This window comes from Carassius auratus, unplaced genomic scaffold (assembly GCF_003368295.1).
Source record: "Carassius auratus strain Wakin unplaced genomic scaffold, ASM336829v1 scaf_tig00030803, whole genome shotgun sequence".
NCBI classification, from domain to species: Eukaryota; Metazoa; Chordata; class Actinopteri; order Cypriniformes; family Cyprinidae; genus Carassius; species Carassius auratus.
This window is the reverse complement of record NW_020525879.1, coordinates 51,090-72,494: the sequence shown is the minus strand read 5'-3', so window position 1 is coordinate 72,494 and position 21,405 is coordinate 51,090. Positions and strand designations below refer to the sequence as shown.

Here is a 21,405-nt window from a genome sequence, read left to right as displayed (position 1 = left end):
TGCTGTTATTAGTAAATGCTTATGTTAGCTTTTAATATATGGATTTATCCTGACTAAAGCTTCAAAGGGTTCACATGATGCAATTTAAACATTTTTTTTTTTTTACAAGTTTAACAAGCTCTTGGTGCAAAAAGAAGATCTGGAAAGTTGCAAAGAATAAAATCTCAAATCCAAAGAGATATTCTTTACAAATGTTAAGAGTCAGCCACTCGTACCTAAAACGGCTTGTTTTAACAAGACTCCCCATTTCTACATCACGATGTGGGAAGATTTGCATAACCTCCCAAATGTTCACCCAAAGAAAGGAGGCATAACTTTCATTCTGGCTGTAGTATTGTTATTCCCGCGCCGCCATGTTGTGGAGATGCTGTGTGTTTCATTGTGAAAGCGAAACTACTTTGTTTGATGTTCCAAAAGAGAATGATATCTGTTTCGTCATGCCTAGAGCTGATCCGAGCTGGTTGCTGAGGAAATATATCAACTTTGCACTGTGAATATATATGTTTAACCTTAAACCCCATAAAATTGCATTACACCAAATACACAACATAATGTTATTTTTAGCAATGTCAAATGTCCCCTTTAATACAGTACAGCAACTGGACATGTATCTATGTATAACACTTCTCATAGCTATGTGAAAATAAGTGAATTATTGGAACAGTTAATTGAGCACATTTACATGCACACTAGTAAGCTGATAATTCACAAATATCAGCTTATTAAAATAATCAGTTTTCACCATTTCCATAAACATCATTAACCTGACAATGCAAGTAAGCTGCGTTTACATGACTTGATTAATAAATCAGGTTATTTCCAAGTAGTGACGTCAAAATATAATCATTTGCATATCTGACTCAAGAGTATTCTATACTTTTGTCAGATGATGTTAAATTAAGCTTGCAACATGTCGGGAAACTTGCAGCTTGTATATTATCCTCTCATGCAGTTATAAACTATGAATTGTGACTGAACTACTTCTACTTCTGCTGCATGTTCTCTGAACAAATTTATATTATTTTCTGAGCCATGAAAAAGTCTTTTGTGATATATTTCCTTCTTTCTTTACTTCAAGACGCTTGCTTGGTCTAGATGCTCTTAAATCTGCACTAATAATGCGTTCCTGTCACGTATCACACATGAGCACTTCAATAAGCTGACAGAAAGCAGGTTATTGTGATTACATATCATGCAAAGTTGGAGTAAGAGGCAAAAAAAAAAAAAAAAAAAAAAAAAAAAAAACTAGAGAGAGAGAAAGTGCGTGTTACAGAGCAGGGAGAAATTGAATGAATTGAATTGAAATTAAATTAAAACAACATTTAAATTTTGTTTAATTGCTGTGCATGTCTTTAGGCATAGATAGATTTTTGTTCATGGGAGAGAAGCATCTCAATGGATCTAGACTGTACAACAGTAAGCAGGCAGTTTTAATGTGCAACACATATAGAGAACTATTTCTGTAATCACATCTCAGGGCTGTGAAGAGACTTTCTTTGTACTGAAAGAGACTTTAAGCTTTCTTCTTTTTTATTTTCTACTCCTGTAATTACTTTAATTGGTATGTAATTGCTTTTGAGAAAGGGAATTATGAGCTGCTTTTTAATGACTGAACATAATACAAGCACATACCACAATCGATGAAATTACCTAAGGGTGTTAATTTGTTATTGCATTTCAGCATAAAGACAATGTAAATAAAATTTGTTTTGATTTTAGCTTGCTTTTCACAAATCATTTTCTAGCCAAAAAACTGTACAACTGTAGCCCTTGTCCTATGCCTGCATGTAATGAGAAAACATTTTTGAAAAAAAAAGTTTGCGAAATACTTCTTCCTCCACTGCAAATCACTCGCTGTGGTTGGACATTTTTTTGTTACATATCACTCATGCACACTTAAATTACCCTACAGTAGGCAGGTTAAGGTGTTTATATACTGACAAAAGTTGCGAAAATAGGCAAAAATCCACCTGTGTCAATCAGTTTATTCCTAAGCCATTTATGAACATACCTCGATAAAGAAAAATGATTTAACTCGTTTACATGACCATGCGGTTTATTAAGCATAACTAGTTAAAGAATGTGCACGTAAATGCACTTAATAAAGCCTAGGACCACTCAGTTCCAAAAAGAAAATATAAAACCTGTGCTTATTGAAAGAAAATATTCAAAAAAGTCTTTGACAGTCCCTTTGAAAGACCTTATGTATATAACCACCTGTTACTATGACCAAATGCTTTTACCAGACATTTTCTTGCCACTTGTATGCTCACAGCTTCTGAGGAACTTCTGAAAATCCCACCTAAGAGCTCCTAAATTCAAATATGCCCTCTCCTCATCTCCACCTGTCAAGAAGCAGTACTGGCTGAGAGAAGCCAGATTTTGCACAGTGAAAAAGAGGCGGCCAGGCGGTGGAAAAGAAAAAAGTCTCCACTCCACTGAAGGACAACCAGTAAAATAAAGAATTGCAGAAGTGTGTGAAGGTGAAATAGAATGCTGTCTTTGTCTTCCATATGGCCACAGTTTTGCGTAATACCCTCCTGGGATTCATTATGTATATTCATTACGAGAGGGGGAGGGAAAGTTTCAGAGGAGAACCAGCTGCCATGAACCAACTTCTCTGCGGTGACCTCATTTCCTCCCGTCTGCAGGTGTATGGCTGGAAACACATGTCGAATGTCCCAGCCCAAACAACTCAGCAGCCAGTGCTCGCTCATTCAATTAGCCCTTTTGATGAAGTATACTATGTTGCTTAGTTCTGCAGACGGTTAAATCACCAACAAAAACACGTCCAGACTTTCCACTTCTGTGCAACCTCTAAATCTGTCTTACGTATCATTACCAACATCTGCATGGGGTTTAAAAGCTAATGTAATTTTCCTTGCACACAAGCTGCAAAAACATCAATATAGAGGTGAAAGACTAAACAGAATGAAGACGCTTGAGTAAGGGAACATTTGCGTTAGGACTGTAATGAAGTAAACTGAGGCCCAGAAGTCTGCAAAATGAGCAAGAGTGGAATGAAAAAAAAAAGGATTTATTGCCCCAGGCACTCCTTGCTTAATTAGCTGTATCTAAAAACAAACAAATGGAGGAGGAGAACAATGAACATAATGTCTCTTAATGCTTCCTAACACCCAAGGATAACTTTCTGTGATACATCACTTCAGGCTCTGAGCACCTCTCTCTTTATCTGCAATACGTCAAGTCAAAACCTTAATCTTTCTGCCCACTGAACTAGACCAGTCTCTTTCCTTGCACTGGAAGGTGATTGGTTTTTCTATCAGAGAAAGATGTTTTGAGGTCAGCCCTTCCTTTAGGGCAGATAAACCTGAGAAGTGAGGTTTGGCTTATAAGGAATTAGCTAATATGGTGGCAATACAGGGTAATACAACTAATAATGTCATGTTTATATACCAATGTAGACACTACAAAAAAAACAGGCAGCTTTCCATTGTTTCTATGAGAGGAAATATAATTTGAAGTCAATTTAAAGTATACTTTTACAATTTCCAAAACCCAGAAATAATGAATCTTAGCTCAGCTGTTAGTAAACTTGGCTTATTTATTTTTTTATTATTAAAAAATAAAATAATAAAATAAAATAAAATATTTACTTAAAAATTATGGAAGCTTGTTTCTGCAATACAATAAAATGAGAAATGTGATGTAAAAAATAAAATAAAATAAAATAAAAACTAATCTAAACTAAATTGTCTTTTGGGACTAGTTTAAATTTTAAATTAATTTGCTGTAAATAAATCATAAAATGTGTTTCTATTAGATAAAAATAAAGGATATTGTGATTTTTTTTTTTTTTTTTACAATTCTGACTTTTTTATTGAAATTACAATACAATATAATATAATTTCAGAATTCTGAGATAATAACAGAATTCTGAGAAAAAGAGTCACAAAATGACCTTTTCTTTGGTGAAAACAGGCTTCCAAAAAGAAAGAAAGAAAGAAAGAAAGAAACTAAATTTTTGGATACAACTCTGTAAGCAAACCTAATAGCATGTACATAAGTCATATTTCTCAGGTAATACAAAAGTAATTATTATTATTCCACCAGTCTCTCAAGTCTAGAGAAACATGTTGTTATCCAACCCTTCAGGACCCCCCAGCAATCCACCTGACATTATAATCTGGTGTTGTTTATATGGATCACTAGCCAGTTTTCAGCCAGGCTCTGGATCAAAGAGCAGGATCAGCTGCTCATGGCACTGCCCAGCTGGGTGCCACACTCTTCCAGTTCACCAAAGGTCGCACTCTTGGCCAATCTGAGGTGTGCCGCCTCTACTAACGGGCATCCACCCAATGCCAACTGCTGAGTCGGTATTGTCATATCACAGAGACCAGGTGGCTCCACCGGCTTGTTGTTGTGGTCTGGATGATTGTGAACAAGAGTTGATAGTGTCCAACATCACACCTGCGGCGTCATTCACCTGTTTGCCTTCCATTAGCGTAAAACCAATTTATGTAAAGATATGCAGCGTTACGCTGTCAATATAAAGGCTGTTTGTTTCCAAACAGTGAGCTTACTGATATTGACATATCAAGATAGATATCTGACTAGCAAAGACATTATAATTTATAGTACTCACCTCGACAGTGGACTCCTTCGTCAAAACCGTCCTCACAGTCTTTCGCCCCATTACAGAGTTTGTTGAAGTGAATGCACTTTCTCGTCCCAATACACTGTATGTGATTTAGAGGACATCTGACTATCACCTCCACCTTGCCTAAAGAACAGAAAAGAATGAGGTCTGGTCATACAGGTCTGGTGTGATTTTGGTGAAAACATATCATCCACACAGTTTCACTGTATTGTCAGTAATTACTTTGATAACTGCTAAGACAGTTTTATGCAAATCTACGTGGTTCAGACAAATGTCACTTGCTTTAATTTGCTAAGCTTTGAGGGATGCAAATGAAAATGGGAAACAATCCAGTTGATTGAATTCAGCTTAAAATGTACTGCCAGCCTCAGAGTGATTTCATTTTGTGGCTAAACTTTTCTTCAGCATCATTTCCTGTTGATGGTCCTTTAGAAAAGTTCTAATAGAATGGATACAGGTTTCTCATTTACAATTCAACCTTGCTCTTTCTTATCCTAATGAATGCTAATTTAATTAGCAACTTAAAGCCAATACGTCTCTTACTGTAAAAGTAAAGTTCTGCCGTGCAATGAGGTTGCAGAAACCATTAAAGCAAATTGGTATTTGTTTGAAAGTAGAAATAATAACAACGTAGAAATGACTAATTGTTACCTATTTATAACCAATCTGCAAGGACAGATTAAATTGATCAAAAAAAAAGTTACAAAAGATTACAAATAAATGTTGAAATTTCTCTTGGATGTCTCTGGAACTTTCTATTCATCAAAGAAGCCTGAAAAAAAAAAAAAAAAAACACTGATGATAAGAATAAATGTTTCTTGAGCACCAAATAAGCATATTCAAATGATTTCTGAACTAGCACTTGATACTGAAGGCTAAAGTAAAGACTGCTGAAAATTCAGCTTTGCATCACAGAAGTAACATATAATGTCAAATATATGAAAGTAAAAAACAGCTATTGTAAACTGTAAAGTTTCACAATATTACTGTTTATTACTATATGCAGTGCATGCATACACACACACACACACACACACACACACACACACATTGCAATGCACAATGCAATGCACTTTAAACATACTTTCTATAAACTAGGTTCTTAATATAAAACCCCCCAAAATTATGAATTTAACGTAAATAAAATTAAATATACAACGGTTAGAATCAATATGTAAAAACACTCCAGAAATAATATTATTCAGACCATTACAAAGATAGCACTCCAGATAAACAATAAAGCTTCACTAAAACAGGTTGCATGCAGTAAATGATAGCTTTGCTGTAAATAGCCCTTTTCTCCTTTAAAAAAAATACATCAACAGTCTGTAAATGCAGCCACAAATGCAAATGAGTTTACTTGAAGGCATTATTCTGTACAGTAAACAGACGTTCGCATGTAGGCTATGCTGCTAAGCTATTCCGAATCACTCTGTGTGTAAGAGAAAGAGAGCTAGAGAAAGAGAGGACGAAAGAGAGAGACCGAGCCAAAGCCTCTGAGATATCTATTGACACGGCTGCACCAAGCAGCTGTTTAAAGATTCATGAAGCACATAGGTGACCCTCATCTGCTTGAGCAGCCACAAGAACACATAAAACATGTCTAAGTGAAACATCGACTTCCATCTCGCACACTGTGAATATGTCACATTGCACCTTAACTACATTGGTATCAATTACCATAACTGCAACACAGCCACTTAGCGTGAGATTTATAGCGCATGTGACAGGACCTCTTACAAATCTCCGGAGTCCCAGTTTCCTCTGAGCTCTGATCCTACACAACTGAAAACATCCTCCGGAAGAGTCGAGGTTATTCATCAGCTTTCATTTAGACTTCATGAGATAAAATGACGCTGTAATTAAGGGGGGCGTTTAATGGGGGACTGTCATCCCTTAGCATATAACAAGTGTATGATTTATCCGCCGATGCACATTTATGCTTTTCACATTTCACCAAAGTATCCCATTGTTCTCACAGACGTTTCCCTTTTCCGTGCTCATGGAAATGTACTGAAACTATTTTTTTTTTTTTTTCACCTCTTTCCGAGCCCCAAGGATATTCTAAATTAGGGAAAGTCAAATGTAAGTGACCTCAACTTTGCATACTCATATTTCAAACGTGAGTACAAAAGGCAGGCTAATCAACCTCACAACCTCGTGGCTTTTCTTCAGAGAGCTTGAGGAGAAGACACAGGACAGGCTTTTCAATTAAAACACCATTTATTTCAATCCTTGGCCATACATCCACACACACACACAACTCAGCTGATTTAACAGTGTCAGAGGGATTTTGGGGCCCAAATATGTTGATTAATAGCCATGCTAATTTTCAATTAAAACTGTATAGATATACTGGCAAACATCTCTCAAATTATGCATTCATGAGGCACTTTTCCATTATTCATGAGTAAATACGGCAGCAAAACAATCGAGGGGCCTGTGTCACATGTATTGCTCTGTTAACGCAGCGGAGTGAGGGGCTGTGACAAACTGTGATTATCCTAATAAAACTGCATTGTCAAATACAGAATCATTCCACTCACAAACTGATTGGGGACTAATCTAATCAGATGAGAGGGAGAGATGAATATTCAGGAGTTTCAGATGCACCGTGCTGGATAACACAGATGGCGTCTGTGCAGTTGAGGGATGATAGGAAATTTTGTCTCTTCACCCTGTACCGAATTAGAAGCCAGATAGCACTCATGGTGAAACATCCTCCATCATGAGAAAACTCATGAAAGTGGAGACGGAAAACACATGCTTATCATACTTGCATGTAGGAAAATTGTCAAAAAAAAAACCCCTTAGAGATAGGATAACAGTCTATAGTGAATTATTGTGAATATGTATGCCTTTGGCCTTTTAATTTACATGACTTGTAAAGTGAAAAGCTTTGTGTTTTTAAGAAACAAATCCATCATTAACTTTAAACCATCGCTTCGAGCCAAGACACCATTTCATAATTCAAAATAACTCATCCTACTGTGAAAAATTCAATCTCCTGTTGTCTTCTCACATCAAAATCTACCAACATATCTGTGACCTTGTACCACAAAGGTACCACTGAATAAATATCCAGTGATTTACGGTTTGTTAGGACAAGTACAATATTTGGCAGAGATAAAACTATTTGAAAATCTGGAATCTGAGGGTGCTAAAAAATCTAAATATTGAGAAAATTGCCTTTAAATTTGTCCAAGTGAAGTCCTTAGCAATGCATATTACTTATCAAAAGTTAAGGTTTTATATATTTACGGTAGGAAATTTACAATGTATCTTCATGGAACATGATATTTACTTAATGTGCTGATGATTTTTGGCATAAAAGACAAATCTATAATTTTGACCCATACATTGTTTTTTTTTTTTTTCTTTTTTTTTTTTGGCTATTGCTACAAATATACCCATGCTACTTCTGCCTGGATGTCTGGATTAGGGTCACATTTTTTTTAGAACTGATTTCAACTTTATTACAACATTGTTTGATCTGTTGCATATTTCTCACCTGATTTATGACTGTTTCACTGAAGAAATCAATATTATGAATAGAAGACTTGCATTTAAGCCAGAAGAAATTAATTGAAGTTAAAAACATCTCAATTCATTTACTAAAAATATAGAGTGTTTCACATTACACAACATTAATTGATGAAGTTTATTAGTGTTTATAACTTATGGATTACTGCAATGTTTTTATCAGCTTTCTGAACTCAAATTCTGAAAGCACCCATTAACTGCAGTGGATCCATTGAAGAGCAAGTATTGTAATGCTAAATTTCTCCAAATATGTTCTAATGAAGGAACAAACTCATCTACATCTTTGATAGTTTGCAGGTGAGCTAATTTTCATATTTACAGATTTACATAAAAGTGTACATATCCCAATGTTCTGTATGTCTAATTCAAACAGATCAAACAAACAGGATCATTTGGAAAAAAAATTAAATGTGCACCTTTGCCAGTTATTTGTTTAATTGGCATAATATTTGTTACAGGTTTCACTATATGAAACAAATAAAATAAATAGCCAACTCCATTTCAGGACTGTGCATACTGAATAATGCATTATAAAGTAAGGCTGTAGAAGGCTGAAGTTCTAAACTGCTATTCAACCTCTGATGGTGAAGAGGTGCTAGTCTAAAGTTGGTGTAATTGCACTGATACCTTATATATATAACATTTTAAGTTCTCTTACAAATGCACACATTATCTCACTAGAATTCATTACTGTTCAAGGTCTTCTGCTATGCCAGCTGTCTGGCTTTGTAAAAGGACTTCAGGATGAAATGTAAATACGAGCCTCAATTAGTTGCCCAAAGAAACCAGGAGTCTCAGGAAATCAAATGATTTGAGCTGAACAATAAGCATACAGATGGAAAATGCACTCCTGCTCCATACAAAGTAGGGCCTCCACAAGTGAACAGCATTTTGGCCTTTTCATTCATTTGTTGGAATGGCTTTAGTGTCACTTTAAAGATAGTCCACTGCCAAAATAAACCATCCCCCTTCTCTTTCACATACTGCTTTTAATTAAAAAAAGCCATGGTGATATCTACCCACTTTTCTCAATGTGAAAGAAGAGAGATCAGCTAATCCATCTACTTAAGGTTTAACGAAAGGCTTTCATATGAAATCATCCATTCTGCTTCTTTAATCAAGGAATCTAAAATAATGAATTCTTTGAGGAAAATAATTAAAAATTTTTCATGGCAAGCTCAAGGGAAACTTGTAAAATGTAATTCTCAATGGCAATTTTGAAATCACAGCAAAAAGTAATATGATTAGTGCACCTGAAAATAATAGTAATTAGTATTTTATTAGTATTTTTATTTTTATAGAAAAAAATTCCCATGCTTTTCTGTACAGCAACAGGGGGTGGTAAATGGGCAGCCCATTTAAATGATGCACAAGTTAATAGATTAAGAGTAATACATCTTATCCATAACCAGAAATACTTACTCTGCCATATTCTGAATCCCCAATGTAAACCAGTTTTCCTTTCATGATTATGTGTATATCTCTGCCAATGTATATATGTTTCTATAACATTTCCGACATTGTATATTAAACTCCCACATTAAAGACTCCTAAAGTAATTTCTTTTTTACGGTAAGAGTGTTTTCCTCTATCTTCATTTCTGCAATCTGTTTTTTCTCTCCTACACACAGAGTCACTCAGACACGGTATTTATTTTCCCTCCCTTGCTGTAGGTCAGTGACATTTGAAATGTTCAGTGCACTGGCATTCGCGAAAGAAAAGCCAGTTTAAAACTGACCTTGGACAGGAAAGCAAACTGTTCGCAGTACATGAGGTCCCTGGGCATGCCTTCTGAGCTCCACTTTCACCAATATCTCTCAGAACCAAAGAAAAGCCTCAGGTCCAATAAAAACACAAGCCAAAGGACAACTCTACAATGGTTATTCCTCAAAGACACCCCTATGGCTCCCATCCGCGGTTTACGTGCTGTCTATTTTTCACAGGAGAGAGATCATATGGGCCTCCATATGGGGTTCTCAGAGTTTGAGGCCTCGGTATGGTTATTTAATCATCATTCAGCACAAGAGCACAAGCCTCAAGATGCATTGTTCATATATATGCAAATGAGTCTAATATTTTTGTTGCAACACTTTAAAGTGATTTAAAAGAAGGTATATCTCCTCAAAGCATAAATGTAAATGAGAAAAATCAAACGTAAACTTGCTGGTCACATTTACAGCTATGAAAAGAAACAGAGCAAAATAATAGCCTTTTTTTTTTTTTTTTTGCCTGGCAAGAAACCGTAGATGAATTGTATGTCACATACTATATATTCAGCTGCCTTTATTCCACTCATTGAACCTCAACTCTTTTCACTGTTTATTTTAGACACGTCATGTAGTACTCATGTAGGTGGTGTGCAATAACTGTTGGGCAAAGAGCTTGTTTACAGTCACATGATTCTGATGACGTGCCAAATTCAGATGGAGGGCAGAAAGTGAAAAGCAGAATGGATGAGATGGAGGAAAGTCTGTACTGTACTGATTTAGACACTAATAAAAGAGAAGGGTATAAATAGAAAATCACAACATATGTTGGATGTGATCCTTATATTATGAAGAGGAGCAATTTTTACAACTCTATTGAAATACTTGCCTGCCATTGAGGCAGTGGATATAGGATAAGCAACTAACCCCGATTGCAAACAAGCTATTTCGAAAGTAAATCCCCCATTTATATGAGGTATGTGGGTTTTATGTCACTCCTGAAACTTTGCTCCATTTACAGGTTATATGGCCGTTGATCCTGTTAGTATGTAGCATGTAAAACAACTTTTATTGAAATTCTGAATTGATTATAGCCTAGAAAGTGACAAAATAGCACTTCCACTATAACTAAAAAGCTGTCACTCACGTTAATTTATCACAATCTCACAATGTACAGAAAATATAATCAAAGAAGCTCTACAAACTGCAAATACAATGTCTTATTAGTTGACGGACCTGTATTTATTTATATATTTCTTTATTAATAACTGAATTTATTATTATATCATATATTAACCATTAACACACAAAAGCATTATCCGACTCTGCTCCTCCCAACTACAGACACTTTTTTCCTGTGTTTTCCCCACTTATGTACAACAGATTTTCATACATGATAAAAGCTCCTTGTGGTTTCTCAGTTTGACCGATTTGAGCATTAATGAACAATGCAAAACATAGGCATTCTGAGCTTGCTATAAATTCATATATATATATATATAAACTTCCTGCCCTCCAGCTGAATTTCGCTTCACAGCAATGACGTCATGTACATACAACCTATTTCCCTTTCCACTTTCCATGTACTTATATGTTCAGATGCACACTATGCTGTTTGATGCAGTGGCCTAGTAGTACACTAATTTCATTGTGTCGTGATCATTTTGCTGCGATGTGGCTTGTTTCAATCGTATTGTGCTAATTGTGTCGTGTCGCAGCTTTTTTACACTGGGTTGTGCCTGGTTTCCATTGTGTTGAAGCTTGTTTCCGTTGTGTTGTGCTAATTTCATTGTGATGTGGCTTGTTTTTGCCGTGTTTTTACTAATTTTGCTGTGTTGTTGCTTGTTTCCATTGCGCTGCGACTTGATTCGGTTGTGTTAATTTCATTGTGATGTGGCTCGTTTCTGTTGTGTTGTGACTTTTTTTATGATGTTTTGCGACTTGTTTCCGCCCTGTTATTCAATTTTTTTGTGTGTTGTGGCTTTTTTCTGTTGTGCTGGGCTAATTTCATTGTGTCGTGCACTACCAACGTACACAACAAAAATGCAAATTCTATCATTATTTACTTACCCTCGGGTCTTTCCAAACATGTATGTCTGTCAGACATTTACAGAAGAAGAGTCTCAAAGGCATTTCTCGGAATAAGAAAACATGACGTGTGCTTAGTGTCATAACCTTTGGCTTTCATTTACACAGAATCAAAGCTAAAAATCGTCAACTTTCAGAAAACCGTCACAATATTTTTTGTAAACAGTTGTTATTTCCTTCAGGATACACAAATCTAGTTTAAATTCACTCATATAAACAAGGATTGAAGTACTCTGAAAATGTAACACCTTTGACTGAGCAGCCACAACCCTTGTGGTTATGTACAAACATGTCACTTGAATTCCTTGTTTCGTGCTGTTTATTAGCTCTTTTAGTTATCGGCCTCTTGTTGATGCTCTTGGCAACAGTACAGCAATCTGTCAAGGTTTGCGTAGGTGTTGCGGTATTGTGTATTTTTCACTATCCTAAGAGAGAAGCATTGTAATTCCCCTCCTTTCTTTACTCTCAGAAGCTATATTTGTCATTTACATGGGGTGCAGAGTTTGTGTTCTTAAAGTTGGTTCTGAGAGGCAGTGGCATTCCATCCAATGTCCACCTGGGTTTATCTTCAAATGTCAAAGAGATTAGCTTCAGGCCACACTGTCTGCATCTGTTATCTCAATGTAAGGACAATTTCACATGCCCCCTCCCATGTCCATACACTATGTGGGGCTCTAATGAAAACACTTGGATTTATTGGATTTTAAAAACTAGGATATTTTAGATGAGGATGTGTTTTTAATGGCACAGCTGACAGCCTAATTAAGGCCTATGGCCTATTTTTGAGGAATTTGCCTAGTGAAATGTTGACAGATTTTTGCCCAGGTATAATATTCTGTTTACTTGTGAGACATATTTGGTTGACTAAACAAATGTACCATTGTTTAAAGAACAATTTGCACTGCTTAATATTTTTGTGAAACTGTGTTTTTGCAAGGATTCAAAAAAGAGAAAAATAACATTTATTTGAAATGTAACAATGCAAGTCTTTACTGTGAATTACTGATAAATGTAATGCTTTTTTTGTTGAATAAAAGTATTAACAAAACAATTATATATTTTCAACAGCGATAAAACGATCTCAAACTTTTAAACAGTGTATGTTGTCTTAAGCAAATGCAAAAAATGATATATAGTATTTTATCAAATATATATATATATATATATATATATATATATATACTGTATTATTTCAACTAACAGGAACAACTGTATAATGAATGACATGTAATGGCATCATAAACAAGATAACGACTCAATTTGCGAGATCATGCGTGTAACATTTCAGTTACCAGCACCTGGACCTTAACAACTACACCACAGCTTCCCTCTCCTCCCTCAAAGAAACAGAAACTTCAATAGGAAATTCCACAGGGCAGTAACATGCACAGAGCCCATTGTTTCTCACTGCTTATTGGCATGTATCCTCTGTAAATCATTGGTTGGATTTAATTAAACTAATTCATCATCACAGAGTAATGTAATCAACATCCTATGAAATGGAGCCATCACTTCCTCCGCCGGGCTATGCTTTCCAATGCACCGTCTGTTAATACATCACATTCAAAACCACTCACTGCTCAATAAAGTGTCCATACATCACACCCAAGCCCCTGCAGGAGAATCGGCACATTCACACTTTCATGCATTTTTAAACACTGCTATTTAGTCCCTTTCAAAGACCCAGTGCATTCAGAAGGTTTTGTGTTTGGATCCATTGCAAAGCTGATAGAATTTATATACCCAGATCTTTTGATGTCTGTTGTTATGTAGATCGCCGTACGGGCTCCATTCCAGAGAAAACACCTTAGTATTAATGTCATTCATATAAATAATGCATAGCTTCTTTGGAGAAACAGAGCCAAAAAAACAACTTCTCTGCAAACAATTATTTGCAAAGGACATATTTTACAGCATTGTTTTCAAGTCTGCCAGTCCATTACTCTGGGAATAAATGTACTGTACTCATGAGAACAGAATAACCCTTGGCTTGGTCCCAACTCTATAAAATTCGGGGGAAAGAGATCTGCAGACATAGCAGACAGGATTCACATAGAGAAAATTATTCTGTGATATTAATAATTGTAAAGATTCACATCCTGTCCTTCAGAGAAAATAGACTACTGTACTTTCCAGCATGCTGTTATGCTGACTTGCCTTCAAGGGATGTTGGTCATCCAAACCGCGGAATGAATGTTAAAATGCATGTCTTCGGTGACTGTCACTGTATACAATATGACTGTTGTCCAGTCGAACTGTCTACCATTTCCTGCCATCTGAAGATGCTGTTTATACTTTTTTCAAAGATAAATGCCCATACAATGAAAGTCAATGGGGTCCAATGTTGCCCGGACCACAAGATTCTTCAAAGCATCATCTTTTGTGTTCTGTAGAAGAAATAAATTCATATTCTGTACATCTGATGAGTAAATGATGACACTGGCGGTTCTCTATCTCATATGGTTGTTTGCAATGTGATTTTATTAGTCACATATTTCTTGCATGCATTATGATCAAATGAAGGGAAAATGCAAGTGTTACGTATAAATACCTACAAATATTATTGCGATCAGACCATTTTATGGTGACAAAGGCATGATTCATTGACTAAACTAGAGATCTGTCTGAATTGCACATAAAGTAGCTCTGGCAAAGGCAACACTTTGTAGGAAGCACTGCAGACATAACAGACGATGGGTTGAAACATGTCTAGAATGATCTTATAATACGTCTAGACTTTTCTGTTTGTTTAACTGAGGATCCGTTTTTGAAAGGGATCATGCTGCCACATAACATACAGGCACAGATTATTCACAAAGATGTGGTGTTAGTTTCGTCATTATTGCGGAAGGTGAAGGTCCCTATGCTATTGTGCCTCACAGTAGACAATTTCCTCACTGAATGAAAACCATCTGTTTGCTCTCCTGCCTCTAAGCTTAGCGTATACCAACAGAGTTCTCTTAGACAACAGCAGGGGGCTAATGTAGGCTTTAGTAGTTTGGTGTCATCCAGAGGTATCGTGACAGCAAAGCTGTCAAGGTGTTGAAATATGCTCTTTTCACAGGGCTGCTGCTGACAAGCTAGTGATTTTGTCCCTAACAAAGGGAGCAGAGGAGCGAAAGAGAGAAGACGGCAGTGAAACTCGAAGATCTGTCAAGAAAAGAAAAAGAATCTCTAACTATGGCAGCACAATATCTGCCAAGAAAAACTATTTATTCCAAAATATAATATGACAAAATCTTTACAAACTCAATGTAACCAGACCTGATGTAGCATTAATACTATAGAGATGAGTGAATAAACAGAATGAACAGCAGACATCATTACATATAAGTTTATACATATAAATTAATTCCTGTTAAGCAGCAACTTTCAATCAACTGAACGAATGAAAGAATGAAAGAACAAATGAACAAACAAACAAACAAATGACTGAACAACTATAAAAGTATTTTTATAATTTCATATATTACAATTTGTTTTTTAAATGCTCAGTGCACATGTGCTGCTGTTTTACTTTCTTAAGATGATGTCATAAAAAATTAATAACAAGATGGAAAGTAAAACTATAAATGAATTGCCTATTAAAATAATAGCCTCAAGAAGTTTGGTTTAAAATATTGTTATTATAAAGGCAGAATCTTAATTAATTGCAATACATTTATTTTTCAATTTAGAAGCTACAGCATTGACCCCTTTGTGAATAAAATAAAATAAAATAAAATAAAATGTGCTATTATGGTGAAAGACAACTAAGTACTAATATTTACATCTTTTAAAAATATTAACAATAATTTATTTACATCACATAGTAATAATATTTTACCCAGAACATTGTAACACATAAAATAAAATCCTGCATAGTAAAACCAATCTATAGTTTTTTTTTGCTAAAATAAATCAACAACACACATAAAAAAGCATACGCACTAGGTAAAACCTTTACATCTGACAATCTCTCAGTTTAAAAAAATAAAATAAAGTCTCAATCTTATTTAAGCTGCACCCAACTCTGCATGATTCATGCACAGAGAGTGAAGAAAGCTTTGCCTTTGTTTGGTCTGTCTGTTTGTTTGCTGCCCCCAAGCAGATGGCATCATCCACAGGAAGTGAATCAGCTTGGCTCTCACTGCACAGAGGCTCCCACTAAATTAAAAGGATCATCTCCAAAGCTCCCTGCTTACATGCCAAACCCCCTGGATGTCTGAAGTTATGATATATATGCTATACACACTCATGCATGCATTTATTCAATATATTTTGATGGCCACAATAAGGTGAAGAAAACACGTTTTACTCTTTTATCACATTTAATCTGATTGAGTACTTGCCAATTCAACTATATTTAAGTCTTAGTAAGGAACACTGCCTGCTTTTTAAATTATGTTCTCTGTGGGCAATTTTTCATGATTTTAAAGGCTTAGACTTTTTATTATTATTATTATTATTATTATTATTAGTAGTAGGGATTTTCAATCTGTACAGATGCCTAAGTGCATATAACCATAAATTTTACCATTTGATGTCTATATATTTGGGTTGTAACTGTATCTAACAACTGAGATAAATTAGAAAGTACCAATAATGAAATTCCCATTTTAAAAATGTCATTCTAATAAGCTGCTTTGATTTGGCTCATCTTGATGTTGTGAGACAATACAGAAATCATAAAAAAAAAAAAATGACAGCAGCTTGTGCTCTGAACATTTCCAGACGATATATTTGCCTCAAATAATTGTAGTGCTGCCAAATGTTTAATCACGATTAATCGCATCCCAAAGAAAAATTGTTTACATAATATATGTGTGTGTACTGTGTATATTTATTATGTATATCTAAATACAGACACATACAGTACATATTTAGAAAATATTTACATATATTTACATGTATATATTTATATTATAAACATATATTTTTCTTAAATATATACATGCATGTGTGTATATTTAGAGTACAAACATATACAGTACACACATATAGTATGTACAAAAAAACGTTTATTTTGGATGCAATAAATCGTTTGACAGCACTAAATAATTGCATAACACGCAAAACAATGCCCATTCCTCTCTGAAAAAAAAGGGTACAAAGCTGCAACTGGGACAGTAACCTATGGTACAAAAGCTAAAATGTACATAACTGTACCTGTTTACTCCTAAATGGTACATATTAGTGGTAATGGTACATATTCACTTCCAACACATACTCTACTGTACGTCTCCTCATGAAACACAGAACTCAAAAGATGTTAATCATGTTGAATGTCACCTGATGATCTCATAAATGTCCCCTGCACAGTCTATTTTCTTAGCATTTTATTCTACGCTCAGAGGCGGCTATTGAGGTAAACATTGCATAATGCAGAATGCCTGTCCCACAGTTCAACAACAAGATGCTATGCTACATTACCTCTCAAACCTCCTTTCTGCAGGTGTCAGTTCTCTTGGGGAATAGGCACATTTACTCTCCATTTATTTCAGTATAAGGGCCCATAGTAAACTGCCCGGAGAGGAGTGCTCATAAAATCCATACGCGTTTCTATGCATTCTATTCTACATGGAAAGCGACAAACAAGCTATTTTTGCAAGACCACAAAACAAAATATATTGTACAAGATTATATATACACATATTTGTTTTGCTTATAATAACTATAACCATTAATGATGTACCTGTACTTGTATATTATGTAAATTTACTGAATATTTTACATTAATTTTGCATTTAGCTTAATTTCAACTTCTTTAAATATAAGTATTTATGTCTTCTGCATATTTAACTTTTATATATAAAATGACATTAAAAAAGTAGTTTTCTGTGTGAATGAAATTACATGAAGAGCTTCTTGTAAAAGTTTAATCCAGGTTCTACAGTATATCATAGTTGATCAAAGAAGGGTTTAAGGGCCAGTAATGTACAATTAACTTGACAGATGTCTAAAGAAAACAGCTGTCATCTATTCAAAAACAAGAACATCATGTGCTCGCCTTGTGGCTCACCGCTTGCATCGCCTGAGTGTTGTGAGTTAATGTTTTGCCCAGAACAAAAATGAGAACAAAACAAAAATCAATCTCGCTCACCCTCTCTGTTCAATTCAAACTTCAAGGGAGGAAAAGAAAAAAAGAAAAGAAAAAAGAGTTGAGCAATTTGTCACTGAAGCATGTCTTTGTATTTCCTGATAAAGAACACTGTGCTCAAGACAAAAGGCAGGAGCATATGGAACAGAATGAAATTAACCATATCGTTTCATTAAAACCCTAAGAAGCCGTTTCTCTGTGAGCTTTTAGTCTACCCATAATTCTTTTCAGCGATACAGGAATCATTTTGGCTGTGTGGTCATTCTACTCATAACTCATGTCAAAACATTCACTGCACATGACGGGCCATACTCCACTGACCAATATAAGAAATAGCACGATGTGCTTGGAAAGCTCTAAGACTGTCATCACAACACGTTTTTCTTCATTACAGGAAAGTGGGCTGTCTCCCAGCTCCCCTGATAACCCAAGATGTCGGGCTGGTCCCATAGGGAAGCTGGATGGGCAGCCTATCCAGGTCCCCGCTGGCCATGTGGCACTGAAAATGTGCAGCTGCCCTTCCCTGGAGGCCCTGGGAATGCGGTGATTACATTTCTCTGTGGTGGCAGAACTTGGGCACACCAACGCTAGGAATATGCACAGTCCAGAAACTGGAACAGCAAAAGCAATAACTATAAGATGAAAACCAAGGACTTAATATCAGGTAACAGCTAGACTCAGAAATTAAAAACACTACAGGTGAATCTTATTATAAAACTAAGAGAATTAAGAGTTGAATATCATAATATAATGCGACTTGAGACATGAATACGAGCCGAGAGGCAAAAGCTTCTGCAGTATCGCTTTATAACTAGATTCAGTTACATAAGAAGAAGGAGACAGTCGTTTAAGGTGTTCTCAAGCAAGTCTTACTTGAGGAATATCAGTAGTGACATAGTATAATATAAACAGTCCCACTGTGAGTGATACATTAGTTAGGCACGTACTTGCCAATTACAACAAGCAATAAGATGCTTCAAAATTTTAATTACTTTGAAGATTGGTCTGAGTATTAACCAATGAATAAGAATTCCAGCTCAGTTTCTCAGAACGATGACTTTAAATAAATTGTGTCCTTTCTATCAAGAGTTAAAATTAATGAAGTGTCTTAGCCTAAAAAAGGTGAGGCTAAATTAAAGTAGTTAGAGCACAGAGTGGGGTAAGCTGTGTCACCTTTTACTTAAGTTAACCTCTAGTCAAGGAGAAAGAAGATAGAGATGGAATTAATGAATCTTATTAAATTTCAATGTCTGCTATCAACTAACATTAGAGGAAAGTGTCCAGAATGCAGGACCATAGGAAAAAAAGGACTGCATAATAAAAATAAAAAGGGGTGACTGAGGGGGTTAAACTGAATCAAATAAGCTCATAATGATATACAAAATAACATAAAAATCCCATTTTATTATCCAACTTTAGAGGCTTAAACTAGTGCTAATTATGCTCTTGCTAAAAAAAAAAAGCATTCAAAAGATCCATTATTAGACTGAAAAAACGTATATATTTTCTTAATTCACATTCCAACAACCAAAGCTGTTGGTAAATATGAAATATGTCCTACTGTAGTAGTTGTCCAGTTTTTGTGTGGCTGAGGTAGCTTCTTCAGTGTGGGAACCAAATTCTTGATTCTTTTTTTTTTTTTCTTTGCCAGCACTCCCTCAGCTTTTTGGAAAAGAAACTGGGTACAGTTTTAACAAGAGCAATGCATTTCCAAAGTATTTCCTGCATTTAAATGCAAAGCTTATCATCAACATCAGTTGAGTTACTGACACTGCTTTTCCTGAAGCAGATGGCACACCTTACCCCACAGCTACCATTTTTGGAAAATGTTTTGTTTAATAATTTAATAGATAATTTTTAGCCAAACAATTTATATGGTTTTAAAATTGGAAAATCTATATCTTAGATCTTTATTTTACCTCTTATGGAGAAAATGTACATTGACAATTGTTTTATTTTTCTAATGTGCTTATTTCAGTCCTTGGCAGCTCTATATGATTAGGACTGTCTAACTACATAGATAAATACATCTATGAATATATGAAGCTGTATGTATACATACATACAGCCTCATAGATTAAAGGGACAGCACTGCTTACTCATTGATTTTACTCCACTATTGTAAGCAACACGGTAACCTCGGGAAGCCCAATATATGCACAAACACATGAATAAAATTACCCATGCCATTGGAGTGCTGTTAGTACACTCATGCGATAGCAATCTGTGTTGGCTTACAAACACATTAAATTGCACTGCACATTTTGTTGCGAAAAGCTGATTGAAACGCATTTCCTATCGATACATAATCTATGGTAATGAGCCCCACAAAATCCCCATGATAAATATGCCTGGAAACCATTCTAAGACATTATAAATAAAACAGAGCGAACATGATTAATCTAAATGATAATAGAATACCACTGGTGAGAATAGTTGACCCACTGTGCCTGGAATCTGTAATAAATTAAGCTCTTCTAGAAATGTCCTGCATCTACATGAAGCAATTGGGCACAAGGTTTTAGCCTAAACTGATAGATCTTTTCATGAATACAATTAAATATTAAAAACAGGACACTTCCATCTCTTTAAAATTCCCAGCTATCATTCCCCACAATTTGCATGTGAAGTGCAACCTGGAATGAAATAAAGTGAGGAACATTAATGCGCAGGCTGATGCTGATTATTTGGTGCACAGAGATATGGGAATGCAGTGATGTTGACATAATGATCTGTTTTGAGGCATTGTGGGTTGGTTTAATGGTTACTTACATTTGTCCAGAACCTCATCAGAACCATCTGGACAGTCTGGTTCCCCATCACAAAGCCAGCTCTCGGACACACAGGTCAGCTGGTCACCGCACAGAAACTCTCCAACGTCACACAAAATGGGTTCTAATGAGAGAGGGGGTGGAGACAGAGATGGAGTATGGAATGAGGTGCAGTACAGTTATTAAATGTCTAAATTACATGATTGTGTAATAAAAATAATGATTAGTAAGTATCCATGAAATGCATGAACTCACAATAATTCATTATAGTGACATGAATGTGATGTCAATAAATTTTACTGAACAGTCAGACAGGAATAATCAGTATTAAGGGCGATTTCAGTTTCAGTAACATCAGAACATCATTCTTCCGTTCTCTTTTGTCAGTACAACAAACCTGACGTCCAGTGATATTTACAAGAAAAAACACGACTATAAGATCAGAATATCAAGCAGCCATGAGAATCCTTCAGGTATTACTCAGAACTGGGCCACACATTTCCCTTCTAAAGAAGCTACATGATTTATGTACATATCAAAATGATTATGATCCAAAATGCTCCAATTCTGAAATGTTGAGCAGGAATGCAAGTGATA

The 21,405-nt window shown here is 35.5% G+C and overlaps 1 protein-coding gene across 1 annotated transcript in view; it reads right to left on the bottom strand.

Annotated features, from left to right (window-relative positions):
* LOC113080298 (low-density lipoprotein receptor-related protein 1B-like) overlaps positions 1–20,966 on the bottom strand; it is a gene marked incomplete at its 5' end in the record, with an annotated part of 67,419 nt that extends 46,453 nt beyond the window's left edge. Inside the window, 2 exons of the mRNA XM_026252496.1 lie at positions 4,607–4,744; positions 20,810–20,966. Coding sequence (XP_026108281.1) covers positions 4,607–4,744; positions 20,810–20,966 — 295 coding nt within the window. The remainder of the gene's footprint in view (positions 1–4,606; positions 4,745–20,809) is intronic.
* Positions 20,967–21,405: the final 439 nt, after the last annotated feature.